The following is a 27750-nucleotide window of genomic DNA, read 5'->3' on the forward strand; positions in this document are numbered from 1 at the left end:
AGAGAGAGAGAGAGAAAGAGCATAATATATACACATCTGGTACATTACCAACCAAAAAATGGCATTTTATTTGCCTTTCCCCCACACTTTACCTCTTCTCCAAAGTATAGTGTATGGGGATGGAGTATAGCTCTTTGGGGAACATTCAGACCCTCACAATTTCAAAAAGAAGCAAACCATGCTTTTTTTATTATTAGTATTAACATATAATGTATTATTTGCCCCAGGGCTACAGGTCTGTGAATCACCAGGCTTAACACAATTCACAGCACTCACCATAGCACATACCCTCCCCAACATCCACAACCCAGCCACCCTATCCCTCCCGGCTCCAACCCCACCCCCCAGCAAACCTCATTATGTTTCCTGAGATTAAGAATCTCTTATGGTTTATCTCCCTCCCCAGTCTCATCTTGTTTCATTTTTTTCCCTCCCTAACTCTCACAACCCCCACCCCCGGCTCTCAAATTCCTCATATCAGAGAGATCATATGATAATCATCTTTCTCTGATTGACTTATTTCACTTAGCATAATACTCCCTAGTTCCATCCAGGTCCTTGCAAATTGAAGCAAACTGTGTTTTTAATGAAAGTGAACTGAGGAAATTTGCAAGATCACATAATTCATTAGTGAGACCATGTGGCCATGCGGTAAACTGCAGTTCTCAGGGTTCTGGAGGCCTTGTGGCTAGAAACTACTGCCAAGCAGGTCCTGCCAGCGGGTCCCAGGCCTGGTGGTCATCTATTATCCGGTGCACAGCAGCCCTCCCTTCGCTGGTTAGGGGGCAAGTAGGCTGGTTCCTATGGAAACCAGCTCGGGATTTGCTTTATAGGATTGCCATCAAAGTCGGTTCTCCAAAGTCTTCCCCACCGGAAGACCTAGTCCTTCCACACAGAGACTCTTACCCCTCCTGGCTGCTTCTGCTCAGCTCTGAGGTTCCCTGCTGTGGCTCCTTGGGCGAGAGCTGGACCAACGCTTGAGATGATTCTTCTGATAGGGGGTGGGGAGGAGGATGCTATTTAAACCACAACTGCCTGGACATCTGGGTGGCTCAGTCCGTTAAGCGTCTGCCTTCAGACCCGGTCATGATCCCGGGGTCCTGGGATGGAGCCCCACATTAGGCTCCCAGCTCAACAGGGAGCCTGCTTCTCCCCCTCCCTCTGCCACTCCCCCTACTTGTGTTTTCACGCTCTCCCACTCTCTCTCTCTCTAATAAACAAATAAAATCCTTAAAAAATAAATGAAAAACAAACCATAACTGCCTCCTACAGGGAACAAAATCTATGAAAGGATTGTTGGAGCGAGCACCTTGACATCTCTGTGAAGGTGGGCTCAGAGCTCCAGTCGAGAACCATGCCTGGCCCGGTCAGCCCTCAGTTTTGGGGTGAGGAAGTGAGTGGATTGTGAGACTGGGTGCTGCAGAGGTCTCAGTTCCCCTGGAAAGAAGAGACTTTGGAACTCCCAGGGATAAGCTCGGGGAGGGGATGAAGTGAGATCCCCGACATGGGGGCGGGGGCTAAACCTGACAGCAGAAGCTTCAGCGGCCCTCGAGTCCTAGAGCCATTGTCAGCTGTTCTGGAGCTGCCAACTCTACTTCCAGCTCTATCCCGAACAGAGTCAGAGGGGGGACACCCGAGGGAGGCGCTGGACGCCTGGCTCGCTTTGGTTGAATTACCAACGACAGATCATTCCAAGTAAGCGCTCATTCCGGTTAACGGGCATTTCGCACCGCCAACACTTAGCTAGGAGGAGCCTTGAAGGCATCTCTGGTGCCTTTTCTGGGGTCCGATGGAGGAGCAGGGTTCCTGCGGCCCGGCCGACCAGAGCACAGCGGACCCTCCGGGGGCTGGTGGCAGGTCCTCAAGCAGCGTACCTGCGGCTCGCGGGACGGGGCCGGGGCGGGGCCGGGGGAAGCGAGAGAGGCGACGCCTTCTCTCCCCGCGGGCGGCGGGGCCCAGGCCCATCCCGCTGCTGCGGCTCCGCACCGGCTGGGACCCCGTCGGCTCTGCGCCGGGCTGGCGGAGCCGGCGGGGTGGAGGGCGCTGGCGCGGCGCGGTGAGGACCTGCGGAGGGCGTGGGGGGGGGGCCCTGGCCGCGAAGCCGGGGCGCGCAGCAAACGGCGGGGGCGCGCGGGCGCCGTGCGCACAGCGGGGGAAACGGAGAGGGCGCTCGGGGTTGCGGGGGGCGCTTAGAGGCCCAGGAAAGACGAGGAAAGCGGCGGCGGAGGTCACAGGGGGTGCCGTGGGTTGGGTGGAAGGCCGCGCAAACAGGGGGCACGGAGGCCGGAGGTGCCATCCGACGCGGCTGCAGAAGCGGACGGAGGAGCGACAAACGCAGTGATGCCACCTTAGGCGGGCCTGGGGCGGCACGCTCAGGAGTGAAGATCTTGAGGGAGTCACAGTTTTTATTTGAATTATTTATATAATTTAAATTATATATTTTGTAACTAATTATATATCATACGTAATATGTACAAAAGAACACAGGGAGGGGCCCTGGGTGCCTCAGTCGGTTAGGCGTGGGACTCCCGATAATGGCTCAGGTCTTGATATCAGGGTGGTGAGTTCTAGACCAAGGATGGCTCCACGCTGGGCGCTGAGCTTACTTAAAAAAAGAAGAAGAAGAAGAAGAAGAGGAAGAGGAAGAGGAAGAGGAAGAGGAAGAGGAAGAGGAGAAGAAGAAGAAGAAGAAGAAGAAGAAGAAGAAGAAGAAGAAGAAGAAGAAGAAGAGAGAAAGAAAGAAAAGAAAAGAAAAGAAAAGAAAAGAAAAGAAAAGAAAAGAAAAGAAAACGTGGAATACTTGTAGTTGTGAAACGGAATAAAATTACTCTCCATGGATGCACCAGTCTACTTAAGAACGGGAACATACCTAGCACAGATGCTCCCACCCCTGCGTTCGTCCCTTGTCCCATCTCCCTGCCTCCCTCTGCCAGAGGTAACCTCTCCTGACTCTTGTGTCTATTATGCCCTTGCTCTTTTTTCCTAAAGATTTTGTTTATCTGAGAGCGAGCGAGCACAAGCCGAGGCAGAGGCAAAGGGAGAGGAAACAGCAGACTCCAGGCTGAGTGGGGAGCCCTTCCCCAGGCTCCATGCTGGGATCATGACCTGAACTGAAGGCAACCCTTAACCGACTGAACCACCCAGGCGCTCTTGTGCCCTTGCCTTTTTTAAAAGCAGCTTTGTAGGGCACCTGGGTGGCTCAGTGGGTTAAGCCGCTGCCTTCGGCTAAGGTCATAATCTCAGGGTCCTGGGATCAAGTCCCGCATCGGGCTCTCTGCTCAGCAGGGAGCCTGCTTCCCTCTCTCTCTCTCTCTCTCTCTCTGCCTGCCTCTCCATCTACTTGTGATCTCTCTCTGTCAAATAAATAAATAAAATCTTAAAAAAAAAAAAAGCAGCTTTGTAAAACCCCTTCTTTGTACTTCTCATCCATCCTTTCCTTCTGTGTACTGGAAGCTTTGTAGAAATGGTATGCTGTATGTTCCCCAACTTGCTTCTTTCGAAGCTGTTTCCATAATACCTACTACATCTTACTGTATAAATCTGTAAGTCATTTTCCCTGCTGGAAAACAGTCCATTCTGTGAATGTACCACAATTTATCCATCTGGTGCCATCTGAGCCTGCTTCCCACCCACCCGCCTGCCTCTCTGCCTACTTGTGATCTCTCTCTTCCATTCTGTGAATGTACCACAATTTATCCATCTGGTGCCAAAGCCACATGGTTACTTCTGAATTTGGAATTAGAAATTATTGAAAAGAACCCAAATTGTGCCCTGACGATTCATGCAGGAGATTCTACAGAATTTAGTACCTGGGAAGGTATGCAAAGATTCAACTTTACGACAAAATATTAAAACATTTCTCCAAGTGATGGCGCCAATTTAACTTCTACCAGCAGCGAGTAAGAATTCCTGTGGACTGGGGTGCCTGGGTGGCTCAGTGGGTTAAAGCCTCTGCCTTCAGCTCAGATCATGATCCAGGGTCCTGGGATTGAGCCCCACATCGGGCTCTCTGCGTGGCAGGGAGCCTGCTTCCTCCTCTCTCTCTGCCTGCCTCTCTGCCTACTTGTGATCTCTGTCTGTCAAATAAATAAATTTAAAAAATTAAAAAATTAAAAAGAATTCCTGTGGATTTACATCTTCACCAACATTTAGTACTGTCATATTTGCTTTTTCCAGGTAAATGGATATAAAATACTATTTTACTAAGAAGTCTTACAGGAAGTTTTTATTTGCTTTTCACTGATCACTAAGATTGAAACGTGTGCGTGTGTGTGTGTGTGTGTGTCTATATATACATATATGTATGTATATATATATATAATCAGCCATTTAGATTTCCTCTTGTAAAAAGTGCCTTTTCATGTCTTTTGCCCAATTTTCTCTGGAGTCGTCAGTTTTATTTGTTTACACATATTTTCTTCCAGGTGATGGCTTGTCTTCACTTTCTTTATGGAGTCTCCAGTTAAAGAGAAGTTTTTAACTTTAATGCGGTAGAGTTTATCAGTCCTCTCTTTTGTGGTTAGCACTCTGCATCTTGCCATGAAGTTCTTTCTCGCTCTGAAGTCAGAAAAATATTCTTCTACATTTTCTTGTAAAAGTTTTAAATTTTAAAGTTTTAAATTTAAAAATTGTCTTTTTTCATTTAATCTACGTGGACTTGATTTTTCCCCATATGAATAATCCCCGTACAATTTAGCTCAACCTGGCTTATTCGTAGTTTCTTCTTCCCCCAGGAATGAGCAAGACCACCTGTGCTATGTGTCAGACTTTAGAAAACAAGCAAGAATATCGTTGGTGTATTCTACTCCACTGGTAAATGTGTCTGTCCTCGCACTCCTATCAGGTGATCATAATTACTAAATCTTTATAATAAGTCTCGATATATGGAATTCTGGAGACTCCCCCCCCCGCCCTTTATTCTTTCACAGGAGTTTCTTAACTATTCTTGGGCTTTTGCCCTTACATAAAGATAGCTTGCTAAATTGCTCAAAATACTCTGTTGAGGGGTGCCTGGTGACTCAGTGGGTTAAGCCTCTGCCTTCGGCTCAGGTCATGGTCTCAGGGTCCTGGGTTCGAGCCCCACATCCGGCTCTCTCCTCAGCAGGGAGCCTGTTTCTCCCCCGCCCGCCTGCCTCTCTGCCTACTTGTGATCTCTCTCTCTCTCTGTCAAATAAACAAATAAAAGTCTTTTAAAAAAATACTCTGTTGGCATCTTGATTGAAATTACCTTGAATCCGTATGTCAATTTGGCAATTTCGATCTTTACAAAATGGAGTCTTCCAATCAATTACATAGTATCCCTGTTTGTGAGGTCTTCTTTAACATCTTCCAATGAACTATTTTTTTATAATTTTTTTTAATTTTTTTATAAACATATAATGTATTATTAGCCTCAGGGGTATAGGTCTGTGAATCACCAGATTTACACACTTCACAGCACTCACCATAGCACCTACCCTCCCCAATGTCCATAACCCCACCACCCTCTCCCGACCCCCCCTCCCCGGTCACCCTCAGTTTATTTTGTGACATTAAGAGTCTCTTATGGTTTGTCTCCCTCCCAATCCCATCTTGTTCCATTTATTCTTTTCCTACTCCCCAAACCCCCCATGTTGCTTCTCGACTTCCTCATATCAGGGAGATCATATGATAGTTGTCTTTCCAATGAAGTGTTTTTTTGTAAAGATTTCATTTATCCATTTGAGAGAGAGAGAGCATGAGAGGGGAGAAGTTCAGAGAGAGAAGCAGACTCTCCGTGGAGCTGGGAGCCCGACGTGGGACTCGATCCCGGGACTCCTGGATCATGACCTGAGCTGAAGGCAGTTGCCCAACCAACTGAGCCACCCAGGCGCCCCCAATGAAGTTTTATATTATTCTTCATAAAGATCTGATCTTCAGTATATTGTGTTTTTCCCTCTACTCATTGGGAAGTTTACCCGGTATCCTTTCATTTATTGCCCTTGAAATTTTAACATGCATGCTTAAAGTCCAAAATTAATATCTTAAACACCCCTCTGCAACAATGCAAGGATGTCAGAACATCCACCTCTGTCTTCCTCTCCCATGTTATTTTAGTTTTGCCCTTTTTTTTAGCCTGAATTCACGTAATTACCATTCATATATCACACAGACATTCGTTTAGATTTGCCAGTTGGCCACTACCACTCCTCATCCCTCCTTCTTGCATTGCAAACCTTCCCTCTGATGTCATCTCTCTTCTTCCTAAAACATAGTCCTTGGGAACTCCTACCATATATCTCTCCTGGCTCTCATGGTGCCCAGATGAGACCCCACACACCCTTCCATCAGGAAGTAAATACGTCTGCTTCTGTTTCTTTCCGCGGTGGCACCAACATAGATTATTACTATATTGGGTTTCAGTAACCGAAAATGATTGGAAAGTGACAGGAACCCAGCAGGAAAGAGAGAGTCAACCTACATGGTCAAGAGCCATGGGCGAGGAAAAAATCAGGCTACATCAAGTTTTTGGTTGAGATTCTTCCCCAAACTTACGTTCCATGGGGGAGGGAAGACTGTTCATAGGATAAACATCAAAGGAATGAAAAGTGTTGTGTTAGCCTACTGAAGTTATGGGGGGTGTTTGTTCTTCCCATTTTACAACACTCCCATCCAGATGGTTCGACCTCTGTGCGGGTGGGAGATGAATAAAAAGTGGCTGGCTTTGTCCTATTGGTTTTCTCCTCCAGGTGTATGTCATCGCTCTTCAAGTCGAAGCTCCTTGAGAGCAAGAGTCATTGCCCCTCCCTGTAACGACCACAGCACCTTGTTGCGCAAAATGGCCGCAGAAGCAAACACTCTTTCACAGGGCAGAGCAGCACCCAAATAAGTTGAAACTGTCTTCTCCAGAGTGTATTAAAAAGCTTCCAGGCAATAGCACCTCCATTCCTTCAACAGATGCTGACTAAAATACAAACAATCATAAGAGAATATTATGAACAATTATAGGCCAACAAATTGGGCAATCTGAAAGACAGGGGTAAATTCCTAGAAACATATAAACAAACAAATGTTCAGGGACTGAACATCTCCTGTCCAGGCCATTTCCTGCACCTTCCCCCTCCCCCAAAATGGTCCTACCTGGAATTAGCCATCTCCCCACCTTCCAGATTGAACCCGTAGCTTCTCTGTTTTTCCATTAGTTCACCAGACTCTTCCCAATCCTTTGGTTCAAGATGTTGGAGGCTATTCTTTTTCTTTTCTTTTTGGTCTCTTTTCCTTATGTTTCTTACCAGCCAGCTATCGAGTTCTGTCGATCCTTCCTGCCCAGGATTTCTACTCATTATCCTACCGTCTGTTCCAGGATGATGCAGAACTGGTCCCGAGAGAAGGAGGATCTGTTGAGACTCTCCAGGGACCTGGAGGGGAGCCAGAGAGACAAAGGCTAAGATGTAGACCAAAGTAGGTGAATCTGGACATCAGTTTCTCCCCAGGCCCAGAGTTATACCCATGCAAGAGCAGGGATAGGGGAAGAAGTTGCTAGATCAAAGAATGGGGGAGAAAAGGGCACCCTGAGGTCCCCGATTATGATTCCCTGGTTACTAACTGGTTCCTCATAGACAAATAGATAAATTTGCCTCGATGATGATCTGCAGCCCGTGAGAAGAGCAGCCACCTCGTGTGGGCTTGCGCTAGGACTCCACGGCTGCTGGGGAGAGACAGAAGGTGCTGGTGGTCGGATAGGAGCCCGAAACCACAGCCCCGGGTGGTCAGTCATTCATTCTTTAAATACATTTGAGCACTTGCTTGGTGTCAGGCTTGCTTGGCGCTGAGGGTCAAAGTGTAAATTTGCCCTCATGGAATTTATAGCTGGGAAATAGGGGGAGGGGGAGACAAACATTAGACAATTCTTTGATATATAATGACCAGTTATGATAAGGGCTCAGAGGGACAAGCCCAGGTCTAGGGAGCTGGGGTGGAGTGGGGGCACCAGCCTGGGGCAGGGAAATCCCTGCCCCCTCCCATCAGCCTCAGGGTCATCATCAGGCCTTTCCCCTCTCCCAAAGTTCCCCTCCCTCTGGCTCAAGAAAAAGGATTTTCCCTCTCCCACTCCTGGACAGACCCAGAGACACGAAGGCCCTCTCTCACTCTGTAGCCTCGCATGTTCCACAAGCTCTGGAGTCATGCTTAAGCCCAGCCTGGTCCCTCGCAGCTGTCAAAACCCAAGGAAAGGAGAAAGGAAATTCACCACCTTCTTCCTTCTGCTGCGGGCCCTCATCAGCCCCCACTCCCGACCCCTGCAACGGTCCTGGCGCTCCAGGGGGAGACCAGCTACAACCATTCCTCTGAATTGTGCTCTGCCCCCCAAAATCAGATATTGAAGTCCTCACCCCCAGGAAATAGAATGAGACTCTATTTGGACATAAGGCCCTTTTTAAAAGGGTAATTAAGGTAAAATGAGTTCATATGGGTAGAATTCCAGATGATTTGTCTACTTATAAGAGATTAGGACACACACAGATCAAGGGGCAACCCTCCACAAGGCTCAGTGGGAAAAAAAATCCTTGCGGACACCTTGATCTTGGGCTTCTAGCTTCCAGAACCATGAGAAAATGAACATCTGTGTTTAAGCAGCCCAGTTTATGCTATTTTGCTATGCCATCCTCCTTCCTCAATTCAAAGGGGGACTGAGGCCTGCTAGGAGGGTGGGGGAGGGCACTTTGCTTCAGGCTGAAAGATGGGCGCTGTGAGGCTGGGAACAGGACCCAGGCCTGCCTCCCAGTGGCAGGGCCCCCTGGCTTGCCCAACAGGATTCTCCACCTCGGTTTCTCCTCCACGGTGTGCATCCGGATCATTCTGTCTAAATACACCTCTGATCGAATTTCCCCATACAAGAACCTCCTGTAGTCCAGCTCCTCTTACCCAGCAAGATCCGAGCAAACTTCCTGGTTCCGCACCCCAGGCCCTGCCGGTTAAGGCCCCAGTCAGTGAGGGCTTCTCCAACACCCACATGCATCAGAATCACCCGGGGAGCACGTGAAAATCCCAGGCCCTCGCCACCAGAGAGATTCCCCTTCCATAGGTCTGGGGTGGGGCCTGGAAGGACACATTTCTAACTAGCTTCCAGGCCACGCTGATGCCACACTTGAGGAGCTCGGGCTCCGCTGCGTTTCCCCAGAACCGCCCCTGCACCTGCTCGGCCATCAGAGCAGCTTTCTTCTTCCCTCAGCTCCCCAGGCCCTGGAGCCTCTGCCCAGCCTGGGCAGCCGCCAGAAATCCCCTGCTGCCAAGTCCCACAGGGGGCTCAGATCCTGGGACCTCCCAAATCGGGATAAAGTGGAGGGGTTGTGCCGCCTTTTAAAGGAAAGGCTTTAGTGGAATTCGAACCAAAACTGGAGTGACTCCAGTCCAAAGACTGGGGGATCTCAATGAAAAGGCAGACAGCTGGGTCCACCCCCAGGCCCCCAGACACAGACCTCCGGTGGAGACACTCTTCAGAAGTCACCCTCTCAATACACAGATGAGCAAAGGGAGTCACAGAGAGGGCAAGGGACTTGGCCCAGGGCACACAGCACGCGCACGTTAAGCAGAGGCTGAGCTAGAGCCTGGGTCTCCTTGGGTGTGAACATTCTGCCCACTGCATCTCACTGCCTCTTCTGAGCCTCCAGGGGGCGCTCCTCTCCTCCTGCCCCTTTCTCACCATCCTCCACCTCCTTTCTGACCACAGCTGGGCCCTGGCATTTGTAGCTAAAGCTGAAATGGAGCCCCAGGGGATTATAAATCATGCAAAAGGGGAAAAATGGGGGAAAGGGCAGGGGAACCTCAGCCGGGAGGGGAGTCGGGCATGCAAAGCCGCTCAGCCAAGTCCAAGAAGCTGGGGCGGGGCTTGTCCTGGGACCTGCCCACATGTGCCACTCACGGACCTCCAACTGGGGAGGGCTCCGAGGGGAGGCCGGGGAACCACAAACAGCAGGCCGGAAGAGAGCCTGCCTCTGCCCTCCCTTTGCAACAGCTCGGCGCTTCAGAGCCCAGTGCAAGTGGGGGCAGGGGGCTGGTTAGTTAGCTGCTTAGTTCAAGCTTCTTGCTCCTGGACTCGGATTTCTGCTGACAGCCCCAATCCAGCTGGCGGGACTGGATCTGGGGTGTGCACCAGGGGTGGACCACTGCCCAGTGCTGCCCTCTCAGGCCTGCTGCAAGGGGCACCGGGACCCTGCTGGACCCAGGCTAACGGCCTGGGTTAACCGCTGAGGCTAACCGCTAAGGGAGTTGCCCTGGCACCTCAGATCCTGGCTGGGAAAGGCAAGTCCGGCCAGTGGGGGCAGGGCCAGGGCTCCTGGAATCTGGATCTGCAGGCCGAGTTGGACGTGCTCCATGCCCATGTCACCTGGAGAAAAACTGGACCCACTTCCTGACCCTTTCATCCTGCAGCCGCCCATCTTCCACCCGGTGAGCAGCCACTCTGGTCTGGAATCTCCAGGTCCCAGGGCTCCCCCCGACTCCAGCTGGACCCAGACTCCCAGGCTGTGGGTGGAGAGGCCTTCGGTTTTGGGCCATCCTCTCAGCACCTGCTCATAGACTCTGGAAGGCCCTCCTGAGCTTAGCGAAGTGGCCGACCAGCTAATTCCCACTTGGGTGCGAATGATGGGGCTCACCAGGTCCTTTCATTTTAAAAGGAATAGAGCCTGGAGTCAGGGCTGTACTCCTATCATGTGAAGGGGGCCAGGCTAGGAGGATCTGGGGCTCTTGGGGCACTGAGTACCTAGGGTGGTCTCATCTCCAGCCTGGAAGAGAGTCATGTTGGAACCTCCAACTCAAGGATGGGTGTAGGGGACCCCTCATGTCCTCCTCCTGCTCAGTGCCCACATGGATTTGCTGAAGTCTGGTTTTGCTTTACAGAAGGCTGAACGCCCAGCACACTCCTTCCTCCCATTAATAACCCTAATTATCACTTTCTCTTGACTTGGCCTTCTCCCCCTGGGAGAGCTGCGGCAGCTCGGTAATTACTACAGCCCAGGCCTGGAGCCTGGGAAGTGGGAGGGACGGCAGGACTGAGCCTGGCTAAGCCTTGGGCCCTCCGACAGCCAGCCGGGAGCTCCAGCACCTCCCCGGATGCCTGAGTAACGGGGTGAAGCAGCTCCCCAGGTTACAAGCTCCCTCCTTGCTCTGCAGGCTGCGAGCTCCTACCTGGAGGGCAGCACTGTTGGGGCTCAGGTCCTTCTAGGTGGTTCGGAGAACACGTGAAAGCCAGTCTTGGTTGTGCTGATGTGTACCTGGGACGTGTTCCCATTCATTCTGCAAACACATATTCACAGCCCACACACTGTGCCAGGCGCGGCCCTGAGCACAGAAGGGAAAAACAGGGCTTCAGCTCCAGCTAGCCTGAGCCTCCAGCAGAAAATCCAGCCCCCTGCTTTCCCTGTAAGCCCACCAATGGCCAAGCTGGCCATAGAGTGAAGCATTCCAGGAACACAGGGGACGGAAGGAAAAACTCAGTCACCATAGTGGGCAGTGCTTAGAGAAGGTGTCAGAGAACCTCGAAAGTCAAGTTTGATCTCACAGGGCCAAGGGAGAGCAGAGGAAGTGGCTCTGAAGAAGCAGGGAGTTGTAAACGTGTGTGTTGTGTTTTAGGAATTCTGCATAGCTTCTGTGTGGGGAGAGGTGAGCCTGGGAAGGTAGGCTGGGTGGTTGTTGGGTATCTCTCCTGGCATCCATATCAGGGTCCCAACTTGTCCAGCCTTCTGCCTGCTGCCCGTCTCTCCTGCCCCCAAGTTCCTGGGCTTGAGCCAATAAACAGCCTCAGGACCTCAATGCCGGGTGCTGGAGGTCAGGGCAAGTCTCACTGAGGACCCTTCTGTGCCCAGGGAGCTGGGAAGAGGGGCAGGGCTGGTGCTTCAAGGGGGCGATGGAGCTGAACTTGGCTTCCCCAGGGCAACGTGGCTTTGACATGTCAGGGTCTAGGAAAGGGGAAAAGGTGGAAGAGAACCTTAATTTTCCCCCCATAAGGACATTTTCTGTTGGGGGCAGGAGAATGGAGTTTTCTTGTTCTTCTCTCCCCCACCCTCTGCCCACCTGATGTGGGGATCCCTCTTAAGACCCATTCCCCAGCTCCATATGGCAAGCTTTCCCCCTTTGCTCAGGTGGTTCCTTATGTGGTGACAATTTTCGGTGGCCTGCGTGCGGGCAAGATGGTCATGCTACAGGGAGTGGTCCCTCTAGAGGCACGCAGGTAAGGGGGTGCTCTCCGGGGCTGCTGGAGCTCAGCCCCAGAGGCATCGAGCTGGAGGCTCCTCTCTGCCTTCGGGGTCTCGGGGTTTCTGACCAGGGGTGCCCCTTCAAGAGCAGCTCTCCCCAGGTTCCAGGTAGACTTCCAGTGCGGCTGCAGCGTGCACCCCCGGCCGGATATCGCCATCCACTTCAACCCTCGCTTCCACACCACCAAGCCCCACGTCATCTGCAACACCTTGCACTCGGGGTGCTGGGAGGCCGAGGCCCGGTGGCCCCGCGTGCCCCTGCAGAGAGGAGCCCCTTTCCGCCTCCTCTTTCTCTTTGGAAACGAGGAAATGAAGGTGAGGGGAAGGGATGGGCTTTGGCGTCTAGAACCTTCATCCTTCTCCTCCTCCTTCCTTCCACCGAATTCTCCACGTCACTGTGAGGAGGAGCATCCCCGGGAGGGATTAAGACCTGAGCGGACTGAGCAGCCGCTGAGCCTCGCTCCAAGCTGCCCTGGGCCCACGTGGCCTGGGATCCATGGCGGCAAGAAAGCTCTCTCGTGCCTGGCCCTGGCCCTGGGGAGGGCACCAGAGCCATAGTCCTAGCAAGTTCTTTAAGAGCCTGCAATGTGATGGGCTCTGTTCTAGCCCCTCAATATCCACTGGTTAGAGCCTCACGAGGTGGGTAACTCACACCCTGCCCATCTCATGACGGCAGAGGGGGCAGGGCGCAGGGAGCGAGAACTCCCCTTCAAGGCTTTCTCCATGGATGGGAACTCCTGCCAGAAAGATGGCAGGACCTTGACCTCTCTGGGGGAAAGGGGAACTGATGGGAGCCAGCAGCAGAGGGAGGCCCCTGTGGGGGAGAAGTCATCTGGCCTCCTGAACCCCCATTTCCTCACCTGGGGCTGGGGCTTCTGCTGCTGCTGAGGGATGGCCTAGGGAAGTGCTATTTCGGGGCAGAGGGACAATCAAAAGGGCCTTGGTTCCGAGGCCAGCTGTGCAACCTTGGGAAGGTCACAGAAGCTTGGGGCACCTCGTCTGCCAAACGTGCCTGTCTCCCAGAGTGGGTGTGAAGTTAAACGAGGGACGGTCCAGGTAAGAGCGCCCCATGAGGCCAGGCAGATTCAGTGCACACTAGGTGCTGCTGAGCTGTCTGTCTGTCTGTCTGTCTCTCCAGGTGAGTGTGAATGGACAACACTTTCTCCACTACCGCTACCGGCTCCCGCTGTCCCGTGTAGACACCCTGGGCATATTTGGTGACATCCTGGTGGAGGCTATTGGATTCCTGAACATCAGCGTGAGTTCCCTGAGTGGCGACGGCTCCTGCCTCCCCCTGGTGTCTGGGTGGGACCGGGAGCCCCTGCTGCCCCAGGCAGGCCCTGTCACACCCATTACAACCATGGTAGAGGGGATCCATCAAGGTGTGGGATTCGAGCGGGGTTGAGAAGGTATCCACAGAAGGGGACCCGAGAGCAATGGCCAGGAGGTGATCTGCTTGGACACTTGGAGCCAGGGGACCCAAGCATCAGTAGCTCTGTCCTTCGCCCCTGAGGAGCTTATGGAAAATGCAGATTTCTAGGACCCGCCATCAGACATGCCAACTCCCTAAGTCTGAGGTGGGGCCTAGGAATCAGCATGGGCAAGTGCCAGATTTGAGAACCCCCAACAAGGCCTGCAGGGAGAGTGAGGACCCACCAAAGCCAGCCTCTACCCACCCCAGGGCATCCTCAGGATAGGCGGGAGCCCCTCAAATGACTTGCAGAGCTCGGCGGGCCTGAATCCCACGTGTTGCGTCTCCTCTTCCCTAACAGCCATTTGCGGAGGGCGGCAGCGAGTACCCAGTTGGATACGTGAGTTTCTGGGGAGCAAGGGCTGGCCCTCATGGTTCAGCCACACTAGCTGAGCCACCAGTGTTCCCAGATCCCCTGGCTTGACCTGCTACTCACTGGACTTGCCCAATTTGACAAAAGCCAGCTGCCCCTTCCTTCACTGGGCAGTTGCCATGAATACTGGTCGCCCCCCTCATTGCCCATAAGCCTGGATTTCCCTCTCCCAGCCCAAGCCGGGGTCTGCTTGAGATGATGGATGGGGTGGGCTGGCTGTGCACAGTGGGCAGAGCCCCAGGGCTCCTATCAGAAGATCCCGCCAAGTTGGAACTTTCCGTTGCATCCACCAGGCGAGGGAGCTGGGGTCGGCCTGCAGGACAGAGGGGGAGATGAGGTCCAAGGCCACACAATAAGTGAATGACAGGACCCTCTGTGCAGGTCTAACACATTCTTCCAGACCCAGTGTCCATCTGAATCCAAGAGGGCCCCCCTCTGCGCTCTCATCGTTTACCTGTGTTGTTTTTAAGAGACAAACCCCAGATACACCCAATTCTTCATAATAATATTGAGAAGCTCTCTTTAGCTGAGCAAACTCTGCATGGTTTCCATGTCTCCTTTCTCTTTCTTTCTCCCCTCGACAGCCTTTCCTGCTGAAGAGCCGTAGCCTGGTGAGTGACCTCCCTCCTGGGTCACCTTGTGGAGGTGTCGTCCTGCGGAAGCACCCCCCCCCAGTGGGAAATGCCCCCAGCATCAAGGTTCCCCCTTCCTTTATAGAAACCTCCAGCTTTGTTTTCCCTTTTCTCCATTTTTTCTGCATACCATTATCTGAGATTCTTCTGTGCTAGGCCCGGTGCCAGGCTCCAGAACAGAGGGACCAGCCAGTCCCAGCCCTCCAGTGGCTCACAGGCTGCTGGAGAGACAGACCAACGAACAGGCCATGACTGTCTAGGATGCACCAGTGGGGGACATATTGTGGCTCATGGCCCCCGGGAAGAGGGGGCAACCACGGAACTCAGCCCTGAAAGGCCAGGGAGAGCCGAGGCCTGCGGTAGATGTTTGATAAATGAGGATAGTTGAGTGTCCTCCTGGCCACATGCCTAGAGACAGACACCTTCCGCAGGGCTCCCCTGGGGGCAGCAGCTCTCCCCAGACCCCTGCGTGCCTCCCTTCTCAGTCATCTCCCATCTCCCTACAGGAGGTGCCCTGCTCGCGTGCCCTTCCCCGGGGTCTCTGGCCCGGACAGGTCATCATGCTGCGGGGGCTGGTCTTGCCGGAGCCCAAGGAGTACGTATCCACATGGAAGGGAGGGAAAATTCTCCGAATCGATGAGCTCCACAAGCGTCCCCTCTTCCATCTCTAACACCCCTGCCCCGTCGTGAAGCTTGTGGCTGCGAGTGTGCTCAGTGCTTAGTCCCAACCACTGAGCACTGGACGGTGCCCAGTGCTCAGGTTGCCCCTACGGCCCCTACAGCCCCAATTCTGGAAGAACCCTCCCTGCCTGTCCATCTGTTCAGGCCAACCAGCCTCTCATCGCAGGTGCCAGCTGGGGCCTCTCGAAAGGTCCTTTAAGGGCTCACGCTGAGACCCAGATAGAGAATTCAGCCTCTGAGGGTGACACGGCACAGGGTTTGGGAAACATGGCCGGGCAGCCCCAGAGAGAGGGCCTGGTGCCTGGCAGTGGGAGCTTGGAGCCATACACCAGCTTCACGGGTGCTGCCTAATCTTTCCAACAGGGGGCGCTCCTGCTCCACTCCCGAAACCTACGCACTCCAAAGACACTTTCGCTTTCTTTTTCTTTCTTTTGTTCCTTTCCTCCTTCCCTCCAGCTGGAATTACGTTAGATTTCATGACTTTTCTGGGCCCGATCGCCCGGGGTTTCACTTCCGCTGAAGGCACTTACTACCTGTGTGCCCCTCCAAGGCAGTTACTTTTCCTTTCTGTGCCTGTTTCCTCGTGTGTAAGAAGAGGTAATAATAGTGCCAGCTTCAGGGCTGGCGTGCATGCTCAGAATTGGGCCGGGCACACAGTAAGCGCTCTACCAATGTGGGGGTCATCAAAATGATCTCCGTGGAGGGGCGGGAGGGAAGGAAAGTGCCCTGTCTTCTCCCTTTCTGTTTCGGTTTTGTTTTCTGGAGTCCCTGACCTCAGTGAAATCTTGCCCTGCCTGCTCTTTCTTGAGCGGTCCTGTGAATTCTGGAGCAGGTGCGCACCATAGCCCCAGACAGCGTGAACCTCCAGAGCCAGGCACAACAGGGTTGGAGTCCTGGTTGGAGTCCTGGCTTGGAGCCACACACCAACTATACAGATGCTCCCTAATCGTTCCAGTATGGGACCATGTGGTCCCATGAACAGTGCAGTCTTGGGGCAAGTCACGACAGCCCTCTGAGCCTGGAGTCCTGAGTTTCCCCATCGGAATAAAAGGAGAGAGATCATCTCAGTCCTACAGGGAAAATGACAAAGTTCCCAGGGTTACAAAGAATACCCTCCCCCACAAAAACCTGGGAGGCATGATATCAAGTTCATGTCCTAGCTCAAAGTCAAATGGCTAGTATCAGGGACGCAGCAAGTAATCAAACTGCTCTTTATCGAGGGCTGGACGGGTGACAAAGAGCGAAGCCCTGGGTTGGGAAGGAAATGTGGAAAGAGTTTTTCCATAGAGCCACTCAGGCCCAGCCTTCTGATTATTTTTAAAGAAGAAGCAGGAGCCCATCTTTCATATAAACTTTCCCACTTTTGGAACATGGTATGACCTTGAAGTTGAAGAACACTGTGGACCAGCCAGGACATTTCTTTTCTTTCTTTCTTTCTTTCTTTCTTTCTTTTTTTTTTTTAATTTATTATTTTATGAAGTGGTGTGCTACTTTTTTTTTTTTAAGATTTTATTTATTTATTTGACAGAGATCACAAGTAGGCAGAGAGGCAGGCAGAGAGAGAGGAAGGGAAGCAGGCTCCCTGCCGAGTAGAGAGCCCGACGCGGGGTTCCATCCCAGGGTCCCAGGACCATGACCTGAGCAGAAGGCAGAGGCTTTAACCCACTGAGCCAACCAGGTGCCCCCAGCCAGGACATTTCTACAGGCCATTTGGGCCATGGGCCGCCAACAGGAAGACTTAGCAGTGCCTGGCGTTCAGCAAGTCCACAGTAAATGCTGTTCCTGTTTTTTTCTGGAATAGACTGAGGCTTGAACTGGACAGAGGAAGTCGGAGTTGGAAGGCACGGAATTCATCTGCATTAAAAATCTGTCCTTCCCTCTCCATCCCTCCCCACAGCACTGGGGGGGAGGGGGGCGGACAAGGCTGCAGCTGCTACAGGACTTCACTAGGTGTCTGAGGACAGTCCGTTACCATCCAGGGCTTTGCAGGACAGGGATGGGAGAGGCAGGGAGACACTGAGGCCTCTAGGAGTTCTCAGGCCAATGGGAAGGGCTTGGGGCTGGGGGCTCGAGGCTCTGTGTGGTGTACTCTCCAGAACCCTGCCTTTCCAAGCTTCTTCCCAGTGGTGAGCCCTTGCTGGCTCCTTCCCAAAGCTGGAAATGTCCGGGGCGTCCTCCTAGAACATATCCAACGAAAGTCCCTGAAAGACCCACCCAGGGTGCACCTTCCCCAACCCCCACACCCTCACCCCTCCGCTTCCATCCCCTCCCCCTGCTTCGCTGTTCCACGCTATGCCTCCTGGTCTCCCTGGTCTCCCGGCTGTCAGGCTATTATCAACCCCTTCTTGATGACCGAGGCATCAGCCACCAGTGACTTCAGAGGTGTTGTTTCAAAGGAAGCTCCCTGGACATGAAAAGGAATCTGGCTCCCCTTTGAGGGGCAGGTGCCAGGCAGCAGAAAGGTGCCAGATCTGGAGTCCTGCATTGTGCCCAGCCCAGGCCAAAGCCTCGCAGCTATTACTAGTGACAGATCCAGCCATGTGACTTCTTGTCCTTGTCACTTACACAGGCTGCTGAACCTCAAGGCACAGGATTTCCGGGAGGACTCCATAAAAATACCTACTGTGTGCCAGGCACTCGATAACTTTCACATACCCTATCTCCTTTGTTCCTGTCAATAGGAGGGATTGGACCGTAGAGTGATATTTGTTACACAGTGGGTGTGATATGTGCTGATTACATGCCCGGTGCTGTTCTAGCACTTTACACAGGAGAGCTCGTGAGGCAGGTACAGTGCCCTTCTCCCCACACTACAGAGCAGGAAACTGAGGAACAGGGACGTGAAGTGACCTCCCCAAGCTCCCAGGACTAGGAAGCAGTGGAGCAGGGTTGAACCCAGGCGGCTCACACCTCCGCGTGATTTGCAAAACACTTAAGACGACACAGCATGGAGCACCCTGTACGTGTTAGCTACTACTAATACAATTCTCCCCATCTCGAGGGGGGAAACAAGGCTCAGGCAAGGTCTTTTGCTCCCCCAGGGTCCTCTAGCCTGTGGGTGGCAACGTGGGGATTCCCAGCCCCTCTCAGCTCCTCTCCCACATCCGTCCCTGCACTTAGGGTCTGGCAGCCACGGCTCAGAGGAGTCACGGAGCCCCTTCTCCCTCCCCTTCTCATAGCTTCACACTGAGCCTGCGGGATGAGGCCGCTCATGTGCCCGTGATGCTCCGGGCTTCCTTCGCAGACAGAACTCTGGCCTGGATCTCGCGCTGGGGGTGCAAGAAGCTGATCTCAGCCCCCTTCCTCTTCTATCCACAGCGATTCTTCGAGGTCAGTAGGAGCCAAGTGGCCTGGTCCCTCCGGGGCAGGGCACAGAGCAGCATTCCCATGGGGAGACAGGGGTGCGTCCTAGCGCTGGGAAGCCAGAGCCTGCCAGGAGAAGCAGACATCCAGGCCACGGCTCTCAACCCTCCATGCACCCGCCAGCGATCCCACTCCCAAAACGTGGATTTAATCAATCAGAGCAGACCCTGGTTATTTAACCGCCCCCACCCCCCAGTGACTCCAAAGTGCTACCAGGGTTGAGAGCCAGTACTCGCGAGAAGGCAGTGGGCACAGATGGTGGGACTGAGGCCCAGGGCTGGGATGATCCTCATGGAAGGTCACAGCAGTCTGGTGACAAGCTGGGCACCCAGGCCTGTTACTTCCCACAACCGGATGTCCCACGGTTCCAGTCTTTGTGACTTCCAAGGGGAGAGCTCGCTGGGTGGGGAGTCAGGCAGGCAGTGGAGGGTCAGTCTGTCCAGAAGCCTGTAGACCCCTCCTGTCCTTTTCCAGGTGCTGCTCCTATGCCAGGAGGGAGGGCTGAAGCTGGCGCTCAACGGGCAGGGCCTGGGCGCCACCAGCCTCCAGCGGCAGACCCTGGAGCGACTGCGGGAGCTCCGGGTCAGTGGTAGTGTCCAGCTCTACTGCGTCCACTGCTGAGGAGTGAGCCAGGGACCCCACCAGGGAAGGGGAGGGCCAGGCCCAGCACCCCTTGGTGTAGCTCCACTCTCTACCCTTCCTTGAACCGTGTACCTGTCACCACCACCAGAGTCTGCAGGGGCTTTGGGTCCCACAGCAGAGGGAAGGCTCCTCCAACTCGGGGCCCCCTCCACCAGGAGCCTGGGACTTGGCTCTCTCCTCCTGCAGGCTCTAGACAGGGGGCAGGGGGAGCAGCCTAACAAGGACACTCAAAGGTACAGCGGCTAAGGGGCACCCGGGTGGCTCGGTCAGTTAAGCATCCAACTCTTGGTTTCAGTTCAGGTCAGGATCTCAAGGTCATGAGATCGAGCCCATGACAGGCTCTGCACTCAGTAGGGAGTCTGCCTGAGAGTCTCTCTCTCCCTCTCCCTCTGCCCGCCCCCTCCGCCCTGCTCAAGCTCTGTCTCTCAAATAAATAAATAAAATCTTTAAAAAGAAGGCCAAGGCGACAACAACAGTGGCTTAAAGCATTGAGACATGTGTTCCCTTCTCATCTAATAGTTCTGGGGAAAATGGTCCCCGGTCAGTGGTGCAGCTCTGCTCCCTGTGGACCTTTAGGAGGGTCCCAGCCACGGTGCCCGCATTCCCAGGGCACCGGCACTATCTGGGGTGCTGAACCTCGGCTACCACCATCCCTAGGTTTCGGTCACTGAGAAAATAATTAGGGAATGTGGACAAGGCCCACCTGTTTTCGGAAGCCCCAGCCTAGGCTTGGCACACCCTGTGTAAATTCACATCTCCTCCACAACTAATAGGTCACGGGGCCACGGGGGGAAGGAAGGCTGGAAACGAGCTCCAGCAGGAGGGCCCTGTGCCTGGCCACGCGCCTGGCCACGGTTCCCCCGCTGTGATTCCTGGTATGTGGGGATCTATGTATACCGTCTTATTTTGTGTTTTCCACTTCCTGGGCTAGTTTTCTCCCATATTTTCAGCCTCCTTGCTTGCTGGGGGATTGATGAAATCCTTATCACCCTCCCCACCTTTTTTGTTGTTGTTAGAGTGGTTTGGAAGTTTGAAACTGCATGCTATATACTTCTGGTGGTTTTATTAGTAATAAAAATCTTAAAAAAAAAAAAAAGACAAACTGCAATTAAATTGGGTAGTAAGCCCCAGTTTAGGAACTCTGTCTAAGTGACACATTTTGGTTCCTTTTTAGCAACCTCAATAAACCCAATTTAAAAAAAAAAAAAAAAAAAAAAAAGCCTAGTCCATAGGGGCGTCTGGCTGCTCACTCGGAAGAGCATACAGCTCTTGATCTTGGAGTCATGAGTTCGAGCCCCACATTGGATGTAGAGATTACCTAAATAAATAAAGACTTAGGGGCGCCTGGGTGGCTCAGTGGGTTAAAGTCTCTGCCTTCGGCTCAGGTCATGATCTCAGGGTCCTGGGATCAAGCCCCTCGTTGGGCTCTCTGCTCAGCAGGGAGCCTGCTTCCTCCTCCTCTCTCTCTGCCTGCTTCTCTGCCTACTTGTAATCTCTGTCTGTCAAATAAATAAATAAAAAATCTTTAAAAGAAAAAAAGACTTAAAACAAAAATTAGTCCGTGGAAGGTAATCATTGATGATAATCATTCAAAGTTCGTTCAATTAATTAATTCATGAAAGGATGAGAGAAAGAACCTTGCTTTCTTTACTTAAATATTAAAGACACTGGTAAAAATGAAGTTGAAGCTAAAATACATTCGAAAGCAATCTCCTGGGCCAAGACACGAACACTTTCAAAGTAAGATCAGCTACTTCCACCCATACCCTGACTGCACATTCCCGATGTCCAGGGAGTTCTTCAGACATGCTTATTCCTGGTCCCCACCCTAGAGCAATGAAATCGGAATGTCTGGGTGTGGGCCCTGGGCCTCAGAATATTTTTAAGATCTCCCAGGAGAGTCTGACATGCAACCAGGATTGAGAATAACTATCTCAGGCCTTGAACACTCTGGAAATTTCCATACCCTTTGACAAATGAAATTCCTCCAGGAAAGAAGTCGCCTCATGCCGGGCCAGCGTAGCCCTCTGTAGGGACTAGTGACCAGACTGCTGAGAGCCAGGCTTGAGGGATGGGACCCAGGCTATGGGAGGGCGGGGTAGAGGGAAGGGAAAAGTAACAATGCCAGAGAAGGTGAAGACACCCAAAATTAGGGAGCCAAGACCCCAGTACATAGCAAGAGCAGGAGGGAGAGTGGAGAATGTGCCAGACTCAAGGAGACGAGATCTATGCTGATGAGTGTCAGGTAGACTCTGGGACCTCTCTGAGCCACAGCTCCCTCCAGTATAGAATGGGGATGGTCCGTCATTGCTCTGATCACCCCACAGGGCTGTGAGGCTCACATGTGAGCAGCCCTGTCCATTTTCCAGCACTTTCCCACACACTTCATGCCTGTAAAAACCCTGTGATGTAGACAGGATAAGATGAAAGCCAGGCAGACTGGCCCAGTAACTTCTCAGAGATCATGGAGCTGGGCTGGGGGTGCCAGAGTCAGAACCAGCTCTTCCTGTCTCCTGGTCAGTGTGGGCTCTTGGGGCTCTCCGATGACTCTCCCCCGGAACGCGGCTTCCGAAGCATACAGCCTGAGTTCAAATCCCGCTGCCTCCGCGAGCTTAGACGTCATGGCTTTGGACAAATTCAGCGTGTTCACATGGAAAGATACGGGCGGTCCCATCAATCCAGCAGGATGGCGGTGACTTTAGGAGTCACAAGCACTTGAAATGCCTCATACTGAGTTGGAACTCCACGAATGGTGGCTGCTGGAAGTGTGAGAGATACTAATCCGCACCCCCCAAGGTTGCCAGCGCCCCTCCCCCGGCACGAGCAGAACCCTAGGAGTTGGCATCTCCCCTGTGAGGACACATCTCAGATCGGTGACGAAGTACTCACCATCACTTTCCAGACAGGACGCCCTCCATTCGAGGATCTTCTCCTTCACAGAACTGATGACCTTGTCCACACACGCCACAGCTGGTGCTGGTCATGGGGTTGTTGACCCGGTTGCTTTAGGATGTGAAGAACCTACTGGGAGTCGAAGACAGACACACTCTTGACTCTGGGAGGCATCGCTGTGGCACCAGGAGTCAGAAGCAGAACTCACAGATTCTGAAGGGCCCGGTGTCTCTATGGGGCCAGGCTGACGCTGTGTGGACCGTTTTGCAAACAAGTTCTGTTTGGGACCCACGCGAGGGCTTGCCTTAACAAACAAACAAACAAAAAATGCAATTCAGTTGATGTACATCAAATCTCATCCTGTAAAGAATAAAGGTCCAGAATTTTCTATTTCCAAAGAATCCAAGGGGCTTAATAGGAAAGAACAAGTAGGCACTTGCTCATGCTTCTAAACCCAAGCGTTGATGTCTAAACAGAAAACATTTCTCCGCTTGCAGGGGCCACGTTCCCATCCCCCATGTGGTTGGCCCCGTGCTTACAGCCAGTCTGAAAAATCTCCAGCCGGTCTCGGGGTCTGGCGTCTGGCCTGCTCCATCGGCGTGTGGGGAGACCAGTGTGGTGCAAGCACTTGTCGCATGAGGGATGCCTGGCCCCGCTGCCTCCCTTTGCACAGGTGCCAGACACTGGAGTCTGGGAAAAACAACCCACTCTCCCACCTCCAAGTCGTGGAAAAGGAAAAGTCGTGGAAGAGTCGGGAGTACACATTCATTCGGATGTGCGTTCACACGCATGTGCGTGTGTGGCTGTGTTTCTGCACGTATGTTGTCCTGACAACGTATGTCCCAGCATCTTTCTGACCTATCCTAGCACCACAGCCGGCCAAGGCAACATCGGAGAGTCCATGCAGAGCCCCTTCCCTCCTTGCAGACTGACCACAAGCCAGCACCCGCCCTGCTTATGGTGTCCACGCCCACGTCAAGGCCCTCCCTTAGATCCTCTCCTGGCCTTGGGATGTTTTTCTTCTGTCTTGGCTGAGGTCCTGACAGCCAGCTCGGCCAAGGAGCGGGATCTCGTGGGCCACAGAGCTGTAGGCAGGGGGCGGACCTCTGCCAACCAGCCCTCCCATCTGCACAACCCGAGAAAGAAGCATTATCTCCCCTTGTTCAGAGGCAGGAACTGGGGTCCTGGAGGATGGTGATTTGTTCAAGGTCACTTGTGTGTAAAGGCTGAGCTGGGTCCCTCTTCTGCCCACATTTCCCACTAGTGGCCCCATGGCCCTGTCTTCCAGACCCCATTCCTTGATGTCAGGATTCGACCCAGGACACCCCAGCGGCAAGGATCAATGCCTTTTCTGTTCCTCTTCTTCTATGTTCCTGATCTGGACAGTGACATCCTACACTCCAACCCCTCATTCCAGGCTTCCCAATCCCAAAAGAGAGCCATCCTAAGTCCACCATCTTCCTCAAACACCCCTTCCCTCCACCCCACCTCCACCCCTGCCACTTGTGTTCAGCCACAAAGTCCAGTCAATGCTAGCTCTAGAAGTTTCTCCTGAATTCTCCTCCTCATCTCTTTCCCACCCTCTGACATGGTTCAGAGCAGCCCCTGTCCCTGCTTCCATGACCCCACAGCCTCTTGACAAGTTTCCCTGCCTCCTGTCCCCGCTACCCCACATCCAGTCTCCCCAAGACCCACTGTGGCCTTCCCAAGGGGCACATCTCACTATGACCTTCCCATGGCCTCAGGGCTCAGTGCACACACTTTGGGCAGCTCATCCCTCCTCACCCTCCCCGCCCTCCGCCCCCAGGCTGACTGGCTTGCCCTTCACCTCAACACAGAGCTGGCTCCTGCCTCTGGTCTTCTGCATATCCGGCTGTCTGAGTCACAGTCACCTCCTCACCCCCTCCCTTCCTCTTCTCCCCCACATCAAGCATCCTCTGAGCAGCTGCCCTCAGGGCCCCAGACCGCCTCAGCTGCCACTCTCTGGGTCCCCAGGTCCCTGGGACCTGTACCTCCCTCTGCATGGATCGTGTCCTGCTGGGATTCCCTGTGTCTGTCTGCACCTCCCTCTGGGCTTTGAGCTCCCCTGGGGCAAGATCCTGTATGTTGCCCCCACGCCTCCCCCGGCTCCTTCCTCTCCAGGATCCAGTGAAGGGTCTGGCCTGGAATGGGGGGCAGAGGGACTCTGCATGGAAAAGGGGCTGGAGGGTCCACGGGGCAGGGACATGGGGCCCAGCGACTCCCTTCTCTCAGCCGGGGCATGGCAGGCCTGGGAGTGGTGAACACAAGGCATCAATTTACTTTATCTCTAAATATAGAAGGACACAGCCAGGGCACTGTCACCAGGAGCCAAATTCAGAGCTTGTCCCCTATCTGGATGAGGACACAGGACAGTTCCCTTCCAGAGTTCCCTTCCAGACAGCCTTTCTTTTTCCAGGTTATAAGACAAAAGGAATTGTTGCATTTCCTGGAATAAACGTACAGACGTATCTTGTGTCTTCCAGCGGTAAACCACAGAACAGAAACCGAGGCTTCCTGCTGCTTCAATGACCCAATAGGTGGGACTGGTCCGGACCTCAGAGGAAGGACGGTAGAAGGAAGGGGAGCGACCAAGGTGCTGTTGGAGGAAGTGAGGAGCTCTAAACCCTGGGCAGAAGCAGAGGCAGGCAGAGTGGGGGTTAGTTCACTTCCCCAAGCCTTGCCGTATAGAGGCTTCTCTGTGAACGGAGTGTGAGCAAGCTGGGCCCTAATGGCCCAGACAGACACAGCTTCTAGAACAAGACCCAGCTCCCTTCACGTATCACTCACCATGCCTCCCCCTCCCTACAAGCCAGGCATGCGATGGAGCCATGTGGACATGTGGACAGACAGCACATAGCCCCTCGGCCAAGACCTCATAGACCCCCAGAGAAAGCAGGCTTTCTTATAATAATGGAATTTTCATATGAGTTTTCAAAATAGCAGCTGGTGCCCACTCTTCCCAAGACCAACAACACAGACTGAGGGAGCCACTCACTGTAGATTTTCCTTTATAAGCAGGAGGACTAGGAGTAGACACCAGGGAGTGGAGGTTAAGCAAGTGTGACACCTGCTGTTTTCCTGCCCCGCCTTCCGGATGAACTCTGAGAATCTCACTTTTGGTTTCATGCTGCCCTGCTCAGAGTCAATCACTCACTAACCAAGCAGCGAACAAAACTCTGAAGCCTAAAAAGAGACCATGATGGACAATCACACAGGGACTCTTGACACACAGAAATAGAAGAGAAATAGTGTCTCTGGGCAGCCACGCCTGACCCAGTCTTGAAGCCGGCACGACCTCCCTAATGCCCACCTGAGGATTTCATCAGCTTTGCAGTGCCAAAAAACAACCCCAGGAGCTCAGAGGCTTAGCACAACAACCACTTCCTTCTTCCCATAACCTGGGGGCTGGGAGTCAGCTGAGAATCTTCTGGGCTCTGCTGAGTTTGCATCCTGGTATCCCAGCGGAAGGAGCAGCCTCTAGCTGGGACATGTCTTGTGACAAAGGACACAAGAGCCAAAGAAGCCGAGCCTAACCATGCACTCTTGTTTAAAACTTCTGCTCAGAGGTGGGAATCGACATGTATGCTCCTTTGCTCTCCTTGGCCAAAGCAAATCCCATGACCAAGCCCAAAGTCAGTGAGGAACATGGACGAGTCACACGTTAATGGCAGGGAGGTGTCATCTTTATGGTGAGGGAGCATAACAGGGGATCCTGTCTACCGCAAGGACATTCTTTCCACGGCCCTTCAGAAACTGAATTCGTAGGAGGTATTTGCCTGGAAGGGACTGGAGAGAGATGGGTGGAAGGCACCACATCCACAGCAAAAGCACAGATGGGATCTAGGTTAGGTTCTCTCAGGCACAAAGTATACACTGTATTCACTGGAGCATCTTCAGCTAAAAGTAACAGAGTTAAACTATAACAGATTCAGCAGTGAGGAAATATTACTATTACTTATATACCAAGAAGTCAAGAGATGGTGGGGCTTGTCAGAGGGCCCTTGATAACATCAAGCACACCCCCCACCCTCCTCCTGTCATCAATCACGTTCTTCTCAGTGTCTACAGTATCAGCCCTCATGGGGACAAAATGGCTGCAGCAGCTCCCTATGTCCCATTCTCACATGACTGTGTCCAAAGGCAGAACACAAGGTAATTTATCACGTGTCTCTTTTTACCAGGGAGCAAAATCTTTCCCAGAAACATTTCAGACAGGCTGGGTATTCGTAGTGATCATCACTCTCTGAGGCAGGGGCCCATTTTGGTTTCCCAGACCAATCAGGATTCTAGCCATGAGAAGACTGGGAAGTCAGCATATCAGTGGGTCTTTTTTTTTTTTTTTTTAATTATTATCCAGTCTGACACCATGTGTCTTCTGATTGGGACATTTAGCCCATTTACATCCAGGATAACTATTGAAAAATATGAATTTAATGCCATGTTTCACCTGTAAGGTGACTGTTACTGTATATTGTTTCTGTTCCTTTCTGGTCTATATTACTTTTAAGCTCTCTTTGTTTAGAGGACCCCTTTCAATATTTCTTGTAGGGATGGTGTGGTGATTGCAAATTCTTTTAGTTTTTATTTGTCCTGGAAGCTTTTTATCTCCCCTTCTATTTTCAATGACAGCCAAGGTGGATAAAGTATTCTTAGCTGCATATTTTTCTCATTTGGTGCCCTGTATATATCATGCCAGCCCTTTCTGGCCTGCCAGGTCTCTGTGGATAGGTCTGTTGCCAATCTAGTGTTTCTGCCCTTGTAGGTTACAGACCTCTTTTCCTGAACTGCTTTCAGGATTTTCTCTTTGTCTCTGAGATTTGTAAGTTTTACTATTAGATTGGTCAGAGTGTTGACATATTTTTACTGATTTTGAGGGGGGGTTCTCTGTGCCTTCTGGATTTTAATGCCTGTTTCCTTCCCCAAATTAAGGAAATTCTCGACTATAATTTGCTCCAATATACCTTCTGCCCCCCATCCCCCGCCTCTCTTCCTTCTTCTTCTGGGATCCCAATTATTCTAATATTGTTTTGTCTTATGGTATCACTTATCTCTCAAATTCTCCCCTCGTGATCCAGTAGTTATTTATCTCTCTTTTTCTCAGCTTCTTTATTCTCTATCATTTGGTCTTCTATATCTACTAATTCTTCTGCCTCATTTATCTTAGCAGTAAGAGCCCCCATTTTTTTATTGCACGTCATTAATAGCCTTTTTGATTTCAACTTGGTTAGATTTTATTTCTCTAGAAATAGAATCTCTGGTATCTTCTATGCTTTTTTTTAAAGCCCATCCATTAATAATACAAGAATAGTAGGGGACTTTAACAGTCTTCTCACTGACATGAACAAATCATCTAAGCAAAAGATAACAGGGAAATAAGGGCCTTAATTGACACACTGGACCATATGGACTTCATAAATATATTCAGAACATTCCATCCCAAAGCAACAGAATACACATTCTTCTCTA

The 27750-nt window shown here is 52.3% G+C and overlaps 2 protein-coding genes across 3 annotated transcripts in view; one reads left to right on the forward strand and one right to left on the reverse strand.

The window, feature by feature from the left end:
- The window catches only part of PLAAT5 (phospholipase A and acyltransferase 5), a 14972-nt gene extending 8518 nt beyond the window's left edge, over window positions 1–6454 (reverse strand). Inside the window, exons 1-3 of the mRNA XM_032879907.1 lie at window positions 6440–6454; window positions 1875–2358; window positions 907–991 (exon numbers count right to left, since the gene is read on the reverse strand). Of these exons, the coding sequence (XP_032735798.1) occupies window positions 907–991; window positions 1875–2358; window positions 6440–6454 (584 nt within the window). The remainder of the gene's footprint in view (window positions 1–906; window positions 992–1874; window positions 2359–6439) is intronic.
- A 3438-nt stretch (window positions 6455–9892) lies between these two features.
- Window positions 9893–19687, forward strand: LGALS12 (galectin 12). 2 transcript variants are annotated; one of them, XM_032879299.1, is made up of 9 exons: window positions 9893–10404; window positions 12096–12184; window positions 12311–12524; window positions 13348–13467; window positions 13982–14020; window positions 14638–14664; window positions 15192–15280; window positions 18546–18696; window positions 19204–19687. In XM_032879299.1, exons 1-9 carry the CDS (start codon window positions 10330–10332, stop codon window positions 19348–19350), a joined length of 951 nt encoding a protein of 316 aa, XP_032735190.1. In that variant the 5' UTR covers window positions 9893–10329; the 3' UTR covers window positions 19351–19687. The 2 variants fall into 2 exon arrangements, with proteins under 2 accessions (XP_032735190.1, XP_032735191.1); XM_032879300.1 differs by lacking the exon at window positions 13982–14020.
- The last annotated feature ends 8063 nt before the right edge of the window (window positions 19688–27750 follow it).

Source organism: Lontra canadensis, unplaced genomic scaffold, assembly GCF_010015895.1.
Source record: "Lontra canadensis isolate GAN:19392208 unplaced genomic scaffold, GSC_riverotter_1.0 scaffold66, whole genome shotgun sequence".
In the NCBI taxonomy this organism is placed as follows: Eukaryota; Metazoa; Chordata; class Mammalia; order Carnivora; family Mustelidae; genus Lontra; species Lontra canadensis.

Bases quoted from the DNA above. Each gene is read 5' to 3' on its own strand.
- LGALS12 (XM_032879299.1), top strand. From the start codon at position 10,330: ATGCCCATGTCACCTGGAGAAAAACTGGACCCACTTCCTGACCCTTTC. The intron at 14,021-14,637 runs GTGAGTTTCTGG...TCCCCTCGACAG, and splicing joins GCGAGTACCCAGTTGGATAC to CCTTTCCTGCTGAAGAGCCG. The intron at 14,665-15,191 runs GTGAGTGACCTC...ATCTCCCTACAG, and splicing joins TGCTGAAGAGCCGTAGCCTG to GAGGTGCCCTGCTCGCGTGC.